At 37.3% G+C, this 16,119-nt stretch overlaps 4 protein-coding genes and 1 long non-coding RNA gene across 5 annotated transcripts; 3 read left to right on the top strand and 2 right to left on the bottom strand.

Moving 5' to 3' along the window:
* The first annotated feature begins 768 nt into the window (after positions 1-768).
* Positions 769-4,358, top strand: LOC111456045 (auxin-binding protein T85). The gene is made up of 6 exons (XM_023097759.1): positions 769-900; positions 1,936-2,042; positions 2,156-2,359; positions 3,757-3,824; positions 3,992-4,127; positions 4,159-4,358. The coding sequence occupies exons 1-5, from the start codon at positions 819-821 to the stop codon at positions 4,095-4,097; spliced, it is 567 nt and encodes a 188-aa protein (XP_022953527.1). The 5' UTR covers positions 769-818; the 3' UTR covers positions 4,098-4,127; positions 4,159-4,358.
* A 626-nt stretch (positions 4,359-4,984) lies between these two features.
* On the bottom strand, positions 4,985-6,208 carry LOC111456050. The gene is made up of 2 exons (XR_002712686.1): positions 5,954-6,208; positions 4,985-5,769 (listed from the first exon to the last, which is right to left on the bottom strand). It is a non-coding gene; the product is annotated as an uncharacterized LOC111456050 (long non-coding RNA).
* Positions 5,573-7,173, top strand: LOC111456047 (probable galacturonosyltransferase-like 4). Its single transcript, XM_023097761.1, has 2 exons — positions 5,573-6,166; positions 6,660-7,173. Exons 1-2 carry the CDS (start codon positions 5,585-5,587, stop codon positions 7,137-7,139), a joined length of 1,062 nt encoding a protein of 353 aa, XP_022953529.1. The 5' UTR covers positions 5,573-5,584; the 3' UTR covers positions 7,140-7,173.
* An 897-nt stretch (positions 7,174-8,070) lies between these two features.
* LOC111456043 (BSD domain-containing protein 1-A) lies at positions 8,071-9,783 on the top strand. The gene has a single exon (XM_023097752.1). The coding sequence runs from the start codon at positions 8,280-8,282 to the stop codon at positions 9,624-9,626; it is 1,347 nt and encodes a 448-aa protein (XP_022953520.1). The 5' UTR covers positions 8,071-8,279; the 3' UTR covers positions 9,627-9,783.
* Positions 9,784-9,844: 61 nt separating this feature from the next.
* LOC111456041 lies at positions 9,845-14,757 on the bottom strand. Its single transcript, XM_023097750.1, has 7 exons — positions 13,966-14,757; positions 12,970-13,112; positions 11,655-11,772; positions 11,300-11,416; positions 11,015-11,130; positions 10,784-10,938; positions 9,845-10,662 (listed from the first exon to the last, which is right to left on the bottom strand). Exons 1-7 carry the CDS (start codon positions 14,570-14,572, stop codon positions 10,185-10,187), a joined length of 1,734 nt encoding a protein of 577 aa, XP_022953518.1. The 5' UTR covers positions 14,573-14,757; the 3' UTR covers positions 9,845-10,184.
* Positions 14,758-16,119: the final 1,362 nt, after the last annotated feature.

Below are 16,119 nucleotides of genomic sequence, written 5' to 3'. Positions count from 1 at the left end.
TTAAAATAAAAAAAATCATTAAAAAATATTTAAATCAATAATTAAGTTATTTTTACTTAATATATATATATATATATCATAAATCTCGATTAATCCCGTTAAATATTTTTATTTATAGATATAAAAATATATTTAAATTGAACCAGGTTAGATAGCTAAAAAAAAAACCAATTAATTTAAAACTTTTAACTAATAATTTATATATATATATATATCATAAATCTCCATTAATTTTTAATATCGATATTAAATATTTTTATTTATAAATATTATGACATATTTAAATCAAGTCATGTTAAATGCTAAAAATATATATAGTTTAGTCTCTTCAATTAATTAAAATTTTTTAATTAATAATATATATATATATCGATTAATCCGTAATATCGATGTTAAATATTTTTATTTATAAATATAACTATTTAAGTTATGTTAGCTAAAATATATATATAGTTGTGTTTGACAATGTTTTCTTCTATTTTTATTAGGTTTTTCAATTATTTGATTTTTAGTCCAATTTTAAAAATAAATAATAAAATTTATAAAATTGTTTTTATTAATTTTGAAAATTTTTGAATTTTTTCAAAAATAAAAATTTATTAAAATAAGTTGCATTTATAAGCTTAAATTTAAAAGATTAAAATTAAAAAGAAACTATAAAATTGGTTATTTAACGTATAATAAATTAATTATTAAAAATATTGGGATTTTATAATTAAAAATGATTGGGCATACAAAATCCGGAAGTTTCGAGAAGGGTATATAAGAGTGAGCTGGAGATCGAGCTCCAAAAATGGTGAAATTGCAGAAGCGATTGGATGGCGGGACTTTCCTTAGCTTTATCTCTTTGCTTAATTTTCCTTCCTGCGATATCTGAAGCATCCCGTTGCTCGATCATTGGTATGCACTTTTCTTCTTCCACCACCAGATTTTAGTTTCTCCTGCGCCGTTTCGCACTTTTTGCTTCGATGTTTTGCTGGTCTGTGCTTCGTAAACTCCGAAGAAGTTGAGTTTTATCATATGCAATGCTCTTGATATTACATGTTTTTTGTTTGCTCCCTTTGGTTTCCATTTGAGTAGCTTTTGAAGCCCTTTTGGATCATTAGAGACATTTTTTGATGTAACTAGGCGGCAATCAGATCAATACCTTCCTTTCGAGTTTCTCATCGAATTTTCGCGGATTTTGATGGCTTCCACCGGCATTTTGGACGACGATTAACTCAGCTCCCAAAAACGACGGAATGAGAGCCGTCCAATCATTGATAATAATCGAGAGATTGTAATTACAAAGAATTTTTGTGTAAAATTATCCATCTAAGCGCTGTGGTTTGTGCAAGACTACTCACATATAAAAACGTATAGGCCTAAAGGATCTTGCACTTCTTTCTTTCCATTTATGCCACCAAAGAGCTCTAAAGGCACAGCTCCCTACGACCTTGGTTTTCCCCATCAGATTCCACGCATAAGCCAATCTTCCACTCTTCTAGGAAGAAAAGTAGAAACTCCCAGATTTCCAAACAAGTAATTCTCTGAAACTGAAGACATTGTCTTGAATAATGGTATCCATAAAATTGGGCTTCAGATTTTACACAATACCTTCATTGGGTTAATATGCCTTTATGCTTGTGTTTTAAGACTAGAAATATGGTGGTTTTTGGTTTTAGGGTATTTGAGTATTGAACATGTATTGTCATGATAACATTCAGGACAAAGCGCTACAAATTTACTACCGAACTAATGGATGTTCTGCTCTGTTTTGAGTCTTCGAATTGTTGTATTTAAGCTTACCTATGTGACTTCGGACCTAAGTGTTTTGATGTGTACTTGTGATGGGGATGGTCTGAAAGTTGAACTTTATGTACCTGACTGACTTCCGTATGGTAGCTAACATTTTTTGTTGTTTCTACATGCATCTAAATTTTTTCATGGATCCAGGGTTGCCTCTAGTAAGAAATATCAGTGAGCTTCCACAAGATAACTATGGAAGGGGAGGCTTGTCTCACATTACCGTTGCAGGTTCACTATTGCATGGGCTGAAGGAGGTATGGCGTGTTCATCCTTCGAGGTTCTAGAACCTAGCCAAGCTTTGTAATGAAACAAAAGATATTTTTTATTGGCTTGTGCTAGCCATTTACCACTTTACTGAATTTTGCAGGTGGAGGTGTGGCTCCAAACATTTTCCCCTGGATCACACACACCTATTCACAGGCACTCGTGTGAAGAAGTTTTTCTGGTTTTGAAGGGGACTGGCACTCTCTTTCTCGCACCTAGTTCTCATGGAAAGTACCCTGGAACACCAAAAGAATTTTCTATCTATTCAAACTGTACATTTCACATACCTGTTAATGATGCTCACCAGGTACGTTGTTCTACTTAAATCCCTTCCTTGCTTTAGAAGTATCCATAAATATTGTGGGCTTAGTTGATATACATCATTTCTGATTGCTTACAACTTAGGTTATTAAACCCAATAATTTCGTTTGAGGTAGACTATGAAAATAACCCAAGTCTCAAATGTCTAGTCTTGCTATCCTTAGAATTTTTGTTGCCATGCAACGAGTATTGGAAAGCTTATGGAAGCCTTCTTTTTTAAAGATGGCGAGGGTGAGTGGTTCGAAAAAATTGGAAGTTCAATGGATCTAAAGAAAATAAATCAAGCTAGGATGAATGAGACTTTACTTTGCCAATTGAAAAATTTTCTATGGCCTAAGCAAAACATTCAAAATGAGAGAAATAGCACAAATTACTCAGCTGTCAAATAAAAGCTAGGGTAAGTGCTAAAATAACCTCACTTCATAGGATTTTCAGTAGTCAACAGAAAACTACTGGTTCATTGAATCTTTTATGATATATAATTTTTTTATGAGGGTCGGGAGTGTATTTGCTCTTGCAAATGAATTTTGGTATTTTCCCCCAAGGAGCATCTTGAATTAGGGATAGGGAGGAAAGAAGGGCGTAGTTTCTTGATTTCTAAACCTCCTTCTCATGTGAATCTTGCTTGAATGTTCTTGGTTATCTGTCCTTTTAAACTGCCATTTTGCTAATTGGGAATTTGGAAGGTGAAACTACCAAAAAAGTTCAATGTTTCTGCTCAGTTTGTGGTTAATGAGATTGATTGTTCTTTGGGTCTTAAACGGGGATTTGTGTCTACATGTTTTTTGATGAAAAATTAAAACAAGGCAAAAACCTTCAAAATCCTTCAAACTTCTTCATTGCATGATTTTCCAGTGAAATGAGAATGCTTGCTTTCCATCCCACCCCATGGAAGAAAGGAAACACAATCAGGCTTAGGCCTAGAGATATATGCATATGCGAACTGAGGACGGGTTTTTGGAGTTAGCTACCCTCTTATACTGTCTTTGAGGAGTTGAGGCCTGACCTCCTCCTCCCTTTGTTTTATGGGATAATGAAGTTCACTGTTTACTGTATATATATATAATATATATATATATATATATATATATATATATATATATATATACATATATATGGTTATACGTTCCTGTTCTTTTAGTGGATCAAAGAATCATGATATCTGGCTTTCAGATGAAACCTTTCTCCAGTGACTTTCTACATTGATCTGTGAAATGTGGACCGATGTGCATGGTATCATCAGTTTAAGCCCCTGATCATGCTTGCAATGTTTTTTTTTTTTCAAACTATATTTTCAGTTTATCAAATACACCACAATGTTCAAACAATTCTCAACTCAAACCAAGCCTCTGATATCACTTGAATGGTTAACCATTAATACAGATATGGAATACGAATGAACATGAGGATTTGCAGATGCTTGTCATCATTTCCAGGCCACCAGCCAAAGTGTGCGTATTTTTCTTCCATTTTACATTATGTATTTCATCATTATTTGTTTTTATAACTTGAGCTGAACGAATTATTACATTTGCATGAAGAAGCTCATTATGGTACTTAGGAGTAATTTGAAGGTGAGACTCATGAACAACCAAGATCTTTTGGTTTATGGTTGCAGGTTTATTTATGAGGACTGGGCCATGCCCCATACTGCTGCAAGATTGAAGTTCCCCTACTATTGGGATGAACAGTGTTTTGAAGCACCCGTAAAGGATGAACTTTGACGTTGTTTCTCGATCAAATTGACCGTTAACATGAAGTGTAAAGTCGAATTCTCATAAAAACATGAAGTGTTATAAACTTTAAACAAGGTGCAACATCTTGAAAGTTCTTCAAGCTTGTATCACTCACTTTTGCTTCAAAAATCCATTCCAAATGGATAGAGCCTCGTTGAGGTGTGAAAGCCTATAGTTTCTTCTATAATTTCGGTTTGAAATCATTGAGGGCCGTAGGCATCGGTTTGATAATAACTTCATTTTTAGTTTTTATTTTAAACAATTTAGTAATTTATCTTAGCTCAAACTGATAAGTATAAATATTATTCACGAGCACAACTCATTACGCATCATTTTCAGTTTTTGTTTTAAACAATTTAGTAGTTTATCTATTGAGCTATGTTCAAACTGATAAGTATAAATATTATTCATGAGCACAACTCATTACGCACAAACACGGACATGTAGCTCAAATATTCAACTAATTAGTTAACCACAAATTCCTTTTTATTGCATATAATATATATATAAAATGTAACTATAAATTTCTTTTTAATGCAGATGTATTTTCCTTCTTACGCATATTAGACATTATACAATTAATAAACACCTAGACCACTCCTAGATCTTTTAACATTATACCCTTTAGTAACATTTTTTTACAAAAGATTATAATATCAAGCATAATATAAGAGTTAAATTGCGTGGATTATTATGAACATAGATATATATATATAGATAGATATATGGATATATATGGATATATGGAATGCTTCAAACAATTCACAATCCTTCTTGAAGCACAAGAATAGCAAAAGAGAAAGGTAAGTGTAAATAGCAAAAATAGAATGAATCAAGAAAAAAGTGGATAAAGGGAAGAGAAAAGAACTCGTTAGGATCAAACAAATCATCTAAAAGTGTTTTTCTTGCTTTGAAATCCCAGTACAAACAATCAGCAAGACTATGCATCATCTAAAACCAAACTTTACTAAGTAAAAAGGGACCCCATGGATCAAACAATATCCCCTCCCGAATATCTTCATTTATGTTTGTCAAAAATTAGAAGAAGAAAAGGATGGGTAGAGAAAGATGAAGTAGTCGAGTGTTTTTGAGGAACAAAAGAATCTAAAAATTGGCTAGATCCCCTGGTTCTAACTCCAAGAAATGTGGAAAGGAAATGGAAGCTGAAAAAGGAAAAAGAAAATGGATGTAGCTCCATGAGAGAAAGGAGTAATGATAATCCCAACCCACCATGAGCATGCCCAGAAATAGGCATTGTGCTCCTAAGAATTTTCCCTTCCTCAGAATCCCACCAACCTTGTTCCTCCTCAACTTTTATCCCTTATCATCAATCGTTCCTAATTCTTCCTTCCCAATCCTTCTCCCAAACCAGCCTAACAATGGCTGCCATCACTCTGTTTCTCTCACTTCTTTGATCAATCATCTCCTCTTTCTCCATTGTTCCAATTTCCAACACTCCAATTTACAGGGCAGGAATGGCCTTCCACAACAACCATCTCCATTTCTCCATCTCTCTCCTCGGCCTCCTCCTGTCTTTCCTCCTCATCCTACTCCCAGCCACCGCCACCGCCACCGCCGGAATCCGCCTAGGGATCATCCGCAAGCCTTCCTCCGACGTCCCTATCTTCCGCGAAGCTCCGGCGTTTCGGAATGGCGATTCCTGTAAAAGAGATGAGAAGATTCACGTGGCTATGACTCTGGATTCGAATTACCTGAGAGGAACAATGGCGGCCGTTCTGTCGATTCTTCAGCACTCGACTTGCCCTGAGAACGTGGAATTTCACTTCCTGTGGGCGAGATTCGACTCCGAGGTGTTCTCGTGCATCAAAACCACGTTTCCGTACCTCAATTTTAAGGTTTATCGATTCGATTCCGGTAGGGTTCGGGGGAAAATTTCGAAATCCATTCGACAAGCTTTGGATCAGCCATTGAACTACGCGAGAATTTACTTGGCGGAGATTCTGCCGGTGGAGGTTAAGAGAGTCATATATTTGGATTCCGATTTGGTCGTTGTTGACGACGTTGCAGAGCTTTGGGGAGTGGATTTGGGCGATAAGGTATCAAATCAAAACCTTCAATTTCAGATCATCAAACCCTAAACTCCGTATTTATACATTTCTCTCTCTCTCTCTCTTTTTCTTTTGTGTTTTTGGGTTTTTATAATTTTCTTTTTGGGTTTTTCCAAACCGGAGTTTCAAAATATTTTGGAGAAGTGAAAAGTCTAAAATACCCCTAGGAACTACCTATAAAATCAATAAAATATTTTTTTCTTTTTAATTTTTTAACTTTTAAAAACTTTTTTTTTGTCCAATATATTTGAATCCACATTTAATTTGGAGTAGAAAATATTTTTGAGAAGTAAAATGTCTAAAATACCCTAAGGAACTTCTGGATGGAATTTCAACCTATGAAATTAATAAAATATTTTTTCTTTTTAATTTTGAACTTTTAAAAACTTTTTTATTTAATTTCGAAAATATTTTGGAGAAGGTGAAAAGTCTAAAATACCCCTAAGAAAACAATAAAAATTATTATTTCATATAAACGCAGGTATTAGCAGCACCGGAGTACTGCCACGCAAACTTCACAAAGTACTTCACCGACCAATTCTGGTCGGACCGGAAGCTGTCAGAGACGTTCAGCACGCGGCAGCCCTGCTACTTCAACACCGGCGTCATGGTCGTCGACATCAAAAAGTGGAGGTCCGGTAAGTTCACCCAGAAAATGGAGGACTGGATGGCAGTCCAGAAGCAGCGCCGTATCTACCACCTTGGTTCTCTCCCGCCCTTCCTCCTCGTCCTCGCCGGCGACATCCGCGCCGTCGACCACCGCTGGAACCAGCACGGCCTCGGCGGCGACAACCTCGAAGGCAAATGCCGCAGCCTCCACCCTGGTCCAATCAGCCTCCTCCACTGGAGCGGCAAGGGTAAACCCTGGCTAAGGCTAGATTCCAGGAGGCCCTGTACCGTCGATCATCTTTGGGCCCCGTACGATCTCTACCGTCCGTCCACTCATGCCTTGGAAGAGTGAATAGAGAACCGAACCAAACCGAACCGAACCGAGAAAAACCTTTTTTTTTCTAATATGGTTGGATTTGGGGGAAATTGGCCAAGTGTTTTTTTTTTGGTTTTTTTTTTCTTTTTTTGGGTTTGGTATTTTGAAAATCTCTCTTTTTTTTTTTTTTTTTTTTTTTTTTTAAGAATCAAAAGAAAGGTAAAAGGAGAGAGAGAGAAGGAAGAAGGAAGAGAAGGTGAAGATTTGCATAGGAATTTAGCAAACTTTTTCCATTTTTCATTTATTCTCAACTTTGTTCTTCCTTCCTTCAAATTTTATATTATGTTAAACCCATTTGATGTATATATATATAAATATATATATTTTTTACATTTCCACTTCCATATATTTATTTTTATTTCCGCTTTTGCTCGGTATCGTAAAACGTTATGATTGTTTCTTACGACGAAATTAGCGTTCTAATTCTTCTTCTTAAGACTTAACGAACAAAATAATGCTAAAATCAGACTATCTGCATCATTGAAATTTAGAACAATCGCCTTATTTTGAAATTGATCAAAATATCTTCAGGTGTTTAGCCCGTAACATTGTTTTAGAGTTGTTTCAACATTTTATTATATTCTATACGCTTACCTCTATTTTCATGTAAAAGGCGAAAACGTGTCATGAAACAACGAGGTTTAACGGCTATGACCCACTGCTATATCCTTGCCACTAGTTGAAAATAGTGTCGATTCATCCATACTCTCGAACAAAATCAAATATTTTTTAGTTTTGAATAGAAACCGTCTGTTAAAAAAGAAAAATCCTTTTAAGAAAAATAAAAATAAAAAAATACTCGAGAAATTTTAAAATTAAATTATTTTGAAGTGTAAAAATATTTTCAATAAAAACCCCTAAAGAGTGGAAAAGCCAAACCATATAATATAAAAGCCCTAAATTGGAAATTTCCATGAGAAATAACTGAACTTTGAAATGGGATTGGGATTGGGATTGGGATTGGGATTTCGAGCTTTGTTGATTATGGTGTGGCCTTACGTTCATCCAGATAGAGACTTCCCACCATCCTGACGAACACGAACACTGCGTCTCTTCCAAACTTCGTTTTTCTTTGATCGATCTTGCTTAATTTCGTCGTTGTTTCGAATCTGTCAAATGAATTTCTTCAGATCGGTGTTTTCCGACCATCCCGATCCTTCGACAGTGTCCGAATCTGAACCTCAATCGCCTGAAAAGTCCTTGTTGAAAGAAGGAGAAGGAACATCGGATTCGAGTCCCCATCCGAAGTTAAGTCCTGTCGCGGCTGCCGAAGCTTGGAGTTTCGGTGGTCTGATCCAGACTTTGAGCGCTAAATCGGAATCGGTTATCGATACCTACCGGCGCGATCTCCAGGAATTTGGTTCGGGATTGAAGAAGGAAATTGAGGTCGCTCAAGGATCGCTGGAGACGGTAGGGCACGCCTTCGATGAATTCGGTAGCTCCGTTTTGAAAGGTACGGCTCAGATTATCGCGCAAGGTAAGGACGCGATCCTCGCTATAGATCAGGAATCTGATTCTGATAATGGTAGTAACCAAAATATGAGTAATCAAAGAAGCCCGTGTTCCAAGCCCTACAGTAGGTTCGATTCTCAGGTTCGTTTGCTTCAAGGCGATACGGCCACTTACTGTGAGGAACCTGAAGATGTTGGTGATTATGATCAGTGGAGATCGCAATTTGTGCTGAATGATCGGAGTGAAGAAATTGAAAACTTGATGGAAGAAAATGGTGGAATAGATAATATACACAAGAAGGTTGTTCCTAATGTTGTTGATGATGAAACTTTCTGGTGTAGGTATTTTTATAAAGCGCATAAGCTTAAGCAAGCTGAGGATGTTAGGGCAAATCTTGTGAAGAGAGCTATTGCAAGGGAAGAAGAGGAGGATTTGAGTTGGGATGTGGATGACGACGACGACGGTGAGGGATACAATGAGATCAATGTCGGGTCGAAAGGGGATTCGGTGAAGAATGAGGTGAGTAATGAAGTTTGGGGTAAAGCTACAAAGAGCGAAGAACGCAACGTCGATGAGGAAGTGAAAGAGGAGCATGCTGCCAATACTGAAGTTGTGAAGAAGGAAGTTCCTGTTGATGAATTGAACGGAGGAAGCTCTGTTGACGACGACGACGACGGGAAGGGGGAGAAGAGTTCTCACAAAGTCCATTTGGAAGGTGGCTCTGGGCTGAATAACAAAGATCAAGGATTGAAATCAGACATGAAGGTGGCAGTAGAGGCCAAGTCTGAACATGGCGAATCTTCGAAAGACAGTGATGTTTCAATTGTTTCGACACAGCCTTCTATGCCCGAGGACGAAGATCTCGGGTGGGATGAGATTGAGGATCTGAGCATTATTGAGGAAAAGAAAGTAGCAACTCAGGGTGGGATAGCAAATCGAGAGGAAATGCGAAAACGGCTGAGTACTGCTGAAGACGACGAAGATTTGGACTGGGGTACCGATACCGAATGACGAAACTCCTGAAACTCCTAAAGCTCGGTAGATCAAATCTATGAAAGGTTATTAAACTGATTTCCTATGTTATATTTCATTTTTTTCAAAGTGTTATACTTTTATCTGTTGAATGCAATGCCCTGTGATGGTATGTCTTAAACTATCTTGGAAGGAATCGAATATAATCAAGCATGCTAGAAAATACCATAGGTTGATTACGGTTTCAAGCACTCCCATCAAGAACTGGTGATGAATTTGAATCAAGAATTGCCAGTAGGAAATAGTTAAGTTTAACCTCTAGAATAGAAGGAAAAGGAAGGATTTAAATACAATTAGTAAATACAAAATTCGAACCTAAATCCTCTAGTTCACTCTTCAAACTTGAACCTCAACTTCATCTAAAAGAAAGAAAAGAACCCTAAGAACTTGGAAACCAAATAAATAAGCGGTTCGTGGTGTTCGGGGAGGGGGTGGAATTAATAGGAAAAAACTCACTCAGATCCATCAGTGAAAGGACAAGAACGCTACTTAGTAGAGTCGTGTTGCTTCGACTTCAGAACTGCTCTGATTTCAGACTCAAACACTTATGCCTGGTTGTTCGTAAGATGAGTCTGGTCGACGAGTTTCGACAGGGGAAGGTAATGCAAGGAACCGCCCTTTTCTAGCGCGAGGAGGAAGATGTTTTGCTGGTTTTCTTGAATTGACAGCCCATGGTAAGAACACTCCAGTGCCATCACGTTGAGATCTTCCAGGGCTCATCACCATAGGGCGCACAGGAGCTAACATGACCACCGGTGCATGAAGGATCCCCCATTTTGGCATTACCTCCATTGCTTCATAGCCGTAGGTGGCTCCATTAGGCAAGGTGCATGTGCCAGCAACACCCGGTTGCCATAGAGTTACAGCGTTCGACATCTGCTGAGGGGTTGGTGATTGGCATTGATCGTAGTCTGGCCGAACTCGGAAGAACGTGATGGTGACCCTTTTGTTAGGAGATGCACATATGACATGGCGCGCAACATCTGCACTGTTCCCCCTCATGACCAAAAGGGATCTGCAAAATTACATGCTTGTATTAATGGTTTAGAATCGTCGTCACGCTTCGAATACGTACAAGAAACCATAACAAAAGCTAGATTTGATTGATTAGAACAACAGAGTTTAAAGGGGCATACCCTTCCTTCAAGGACAGCATGAGCGGCCCCTTATAGTTGCCTTCGTTATCACTAACAATAGAACGCCCGAAAGCCATAGTTGATTCAGAAAGGAAGAGAGTGGAAATGGGTTGTTCCAAGTGTGGAGGTTTCTGGAATGGCTGTGAATACTCGCCCTACAGCACAAGCCATATTTTCAGTCATTATCAAAGAAATCAAACGTGGTTTAGAAATAGAATACGATAATAATACCTCTTCAAAGAAATTGACGAGACATCCATTTGGTCTTTTGTACTCCGGAATGAGCTGCCACTGAATGAGATGATCGATAACCGTCGCAAGAAGAGGTGGAATCGGTTCTATGTTACCTGTAAGCATGGACAATATTAGTAGTATTAAACAATGTTCAGATCGACGTGTTGCTAGTACTTTTACGTATTAAACTAAACTATGTTCAGATCGGCATTCTTATAAAAGTGGCCTACACCTACATCGATTTCAACGACCTCAAAAATTGGATGGTTAAAATATCATTACTTGTTCGGTTGTTATTGGCGGAGTCATCTCTGATCTGTCCAAAAATGGGGACGCCAAGCTGGATCATCTCTCGCCGGTTGCCTTTCACCTGCTGATTGAATAAAACAAATGTCTCTCCTGCACACGTAAAGAAAATTCAATTCAGATTCTAAACTAAGCTGAAGAAAACTATGGAGAAAGGCCTTCAAACCAGTGATACACTGTTGTTGACATCAATGTTTTTCATTAAGATGTTCATCAAATTGGGTACAGAGAGTTGCAGGAAGGGTCTTGATTGTCCCTATCAGAATGGTTTTCAAGAAGTCTGATAGAAAATAGTAACTGTTAAAGCTATTAAGAGAGAGTTAATGCTAACCAGAGAGCTCCCCATTCTTTGCAGCAGAGCGAAGATCATCAACAAAGTCATTCAACTTCACCAATTCAGACTCTGTGAAAATGTCTTCATAACATTTCAATCCTTTCACAACATTCACCTGTCACCAAATGTTACAAAAAATTAATGATACTAATAATACTAAACTTTTCTAAATTTTCAAGAGGAAGAGTACGAGCACCATTCTTCTGTTAGGAATCACGACTCTCCACAATGGTATGATATTTTCCACTTTGAGCATAAGCTCTCATGGCTTTGCTTTGGGCTTTCCCAAAAAGCCTCGTACCAATGAAGATGTATTTCTTACCTGTCAACCCAGGATCATTTCGAAATTAGCCCACGTGGGATTTACTTCCAACAATCCTCCCCTTAATTGAAGCTTGACTCCTTTCTCTGGAGCACTCGAACAAAGTACACCATTTGTTCTACACTTTAGTCACTTTTTGACTACACCTTCGAAGCTCACAATCTTTGTTTAATATTTGAGGATTCTATTGTCATGACTAAGTTTACGGCATCGCTTTAATACCATGTTAGGAATCACGACTCTCCACAATGGTATGATATTGTCCACTTTGAGCATAAGCTCTCATGGCTTTGCTCTCGATTTTTTCGAGAATGCCTCGTACTAATGAAGATGTATTCCTTATATAGAAACTCATGCTCATTTCCTAAATTAGCCCATGTGGGATTCACTCCCAACAATCCTCCCCTCGAACAAATACACTACTATGGAGCCCTCGAACAACCTCCCCTTAATTGAAGCTCGACTCCTTTCTCTGGAGCACTCGAACAAAGTACACCCTTTGTTCTACACTTTAGTCACTTTTTTACTACACCTTCGAGGCTCACAATCTTTGTTCAATATTTGAGGATTTTATTGTCATGACTAAGTTTACGGCATCTCTTTAATACCATGTTAGGAATTACGACTCTCCACAATGGTATGATATTGTCCACTTTGAGCATAAGCTCTCGCTCTCATGGCTTTGCTCTGGGTTTTTCCCAGAATGCCTCATACCAATGAAGATGTATTCCTTATATAGAAACTCATGATCCTTTCTTAAATTAGCCGGCGTGTGACTCACTCCCAACAATCCTAACATCGACTCACTCCCAACAATCCTAACATCTTCAAAATTCGTTTCATTTCAAAATTAAAAATGAAGAGACCAAAAAAGAAAAAGTTTCAGTACTAAAAAAACGTCGTAACCGGCAACTCCACACCATTCTTCAATGCTAGTTTAAATTAAAAAATGAATGATTATATTTGAATTTGGGAAAAGAAAGAGCTCACCATATGGCCCTTCACTGGCTCCTTAGCAGAGAATCCTTTTGTCAACTTCATCAGCCCCGGACGTGCTTCACACTCTCCATGGTTGCTGCATATCTCAACTTCTGCAGAGCTGGCCTGCACTCCTCCTCCTCCCCCTTGAGATCCTGCCAAAGAACACAATAAATTACTCAACAGTTAACTAAACAAATGCATTTAATGAAATGCCCAATTTAAAATAATGGTTTTAAATTTAGTCAACTCATTGTCCGTGACAAATTTTATGCTATAACCTCTGAATTTCATAACCGTATTGAAAAATAAAATAATACATATCAAGAACCATGCTCAATAATGAAATTATTATTAAATTTGTCGCGAAAGGAATTTATTTTATTTTATTGGGGAAAGGGTTTTTGGGTAGAATATTGGACGGCTGAGATTGAAAGATGAGTATTGATCTCCATTAAACTAAGAGCTCCATCTCGAGGCGTTGCGTAGCTGTCAGTGTTCGTCATTCCAGGACTAACCGTAGAATCTTGTAACGTCTTTAACTTTTTCTGCTCACCTCGAAAATCTCAAACCCCCGGCCTAAACCTCCGGAAGATATTCGATTGGCGCTAGAAATTTATTTGTTGATTAGGATGAACAACGTAAGGATTTTGATTTTCGAGTAACTTTTTGGATGAATTTGAAGAAAGTTACTGGAAAAGAAAGAAAAAAGGGAATCCCTAAACTCAATGAATTTGACGAAACAGAGTTTCTGTAGAAGATTAAATCACGGATCTGACTCTGAAATTTTTTGTTTCTGTTTGAATCTTGTGAATGTTGAAAAGAATTCTTTTCGCTGGAACAGTCGATTTGTGGACTTTTGAGAATTTTTTCGATTGTGCGCTGTTCATGAACGCAGAGATTGAAATTTTTTGAGAAATTTTGGAGAATCGATCAGAACTTTTTGGATCAACAGAAATCAAGAACTGAAAAATGGATTAAGGATTTTGATTGATTGAGAATACTTACCTGAATCGGTTATCTCGCTTCCGATTGAATCCTCCTCTTCAATTGGAGCCAAATCCTCATTTCTTCCGCCTTCAGTTTCGTTGATCTCAATCGACATCTCTTCGATCTTCACTTTCTCATTATTCGCTTCCTCTTCGACAAATTCCTCATCCGAACTCATCTTACCTCCATTTTCATCTGCTTCACTCGTCTTCTTCGCCTCCATTTCAACATCGCCGTCGTCCTCGGCCACTTCCGCCGCCTCCTCCTCCTCCTCCTCCTCCTGATTCTGCTTCTTCTTCTTCTTCTTCTTCTCCGCCGTCACCTTCCGGAGCTCCACCGCGACGTCGCCGATCGGATGATACTTCTGCATTTGCAGGACCGGGATCCAATTCAGCCGTCGTCTATGAATCGCACCGAACACTGCTTCGTACTCCAATCCTCCAATGTCACTCACCTGCGCCAGATGTCCACACAGCGCATCGATTATCGCGTTCGCCGCCGCAAACTCCCCTCTGAACCACCCTAACACCGCGTCCTTCGCTAATGTATCCGTCACCGCCGCCGCCGCCGCTGGCGGCATCATCACCGGCCGCGCTCGATCAGTTGCCCCCGCCGCCATCGGCATCCACCAAAACCAATTCCAATCCAAAATACTAAAATCACAAATTCAAAATCCTCTTCCTGATTCCGGATTCACCGAAATCTCGGAATGAATCGTTAAACTCCTTAATTCAACAGACTTCGAATCAACGCAATTATATATAAATAAAAGTAAATATCAAAATTTATGTGCAAAAGTGTAAAATAGAGCGTTTTGGCAGAGAAATAAGGGAGAGGTGGTTGGGATTTTATATATGGGAATTTCTGACGTGGCAATTTTTTTTGTAGTGACGGTGACGTGGCAGAGCTTTTAAAAAAATAGTTCTAAAGTTATTAATTAAATAAAGTGATTAATTTTGTATGTTGTACTTTTATTTAAAATATAAAGAATTCTGTTCTATTTCCAAATAAATAAATATATATATATATATTTGTATATTAACACTTTTTGTTTTTTCTTTTTTTTTTTTGTTTTTTTTAAGGTGATTGTAAAATTTTTGACGATACTCGAAGCACGAGCGAATACTGATAACAACCTCCATTTTATCAATTATAGCAACTTCGACATGCAGAGTGCGAGCGACCAGTGAGCTATTGGTTAGTGACCAATAGGACCTTAATTGACGACTTTCCTCTTCGCTACAACTCAAGGAACAATGGGACACTCTATACGTACCACCTCTCCTAGCTGGATGGGTCGGGTTTGCATCTATAATCTTAAATATGTTTTTCGATTTTGTACTCAATGAATTTATAAATTTCAAAATATGATGACCGGACACACAAGATTTATTATATATTTTTTAATTAAATTAATATAACTAAAAAAATTAATTAAACATTTAATTTAATAATAGGAAAGGTACATAACAAAAATATAAATGAGTGGGTAGAATTCAAATTTGATTTGAGAGCTAAGTATATTAATTTAGCCTCCAATAACATACATTAATTTTTTAATTATATTGTAACAACCAAAATGTAATATAATTTAATGTCTCAAACGTTGAATTTAGATCACTCGATCTTTAAATAACGGCCAGCGGCGTAGCTGGAGTTAATTTTGAAACAAAAAGCACATGCATTTTCGATAATTGAAATGAGCTATGTTCATCGCATGAGTGTACCAAATTTATAATTTTTGAAACGTCTCGTACTTGATCCAAACTAAGGTTTGAAATTCATATTCGGTACATGATAGCTAGCTCCGACAATCAATTTTCTTAAGTCTTTCGACCCGGGTCACTGAATTCTTTTATTTAGAAGTTACATCCCATATTTACTCGTTTTATTATAGCATTTATATATATATATATTAATTTTTATTAAAAAAAATGAATAAATTGGTTAAGAAAAAAATAATAATAAAAAGAAAAGCAGAAGAAGGTGAAGGGAAATGGAATCATGATGACGCAAATAATAAATAAATATATTTTTATTATTAGTTTTTTGTGAAAAAAAAAACAACAATTAAATGATGATGATGAATAACTAAGAATATGACATGTGTGTGGGCCCCACACAAGGTATTAGTTTCCCACCGTCAACGCTATCTGCCCCTTCGGTTAGTGA

The sequence above is a fragment of the Cucurbita moschata genome, unplaced genomic scaffold, assembly GCF_002738365.1.
Source record: "Cucurbita moschata cultivar Rifu unplaced genomic scaffold, Cmos_1.0 Cmo_Scf00018, whole genome shotgun sequence".
Lineage (NCBI taxonomy): Eukaryota > Viridiplantae > Streptophyta > Magnoliopsida > Cucurbitales > Cucurbitaceae > Cucurbita > Cucurbita moschata.
Note: the sequence above shows the minus strand (reverse complement) of the source record. Positions and strands in the feature narration are given on the sequence as shown.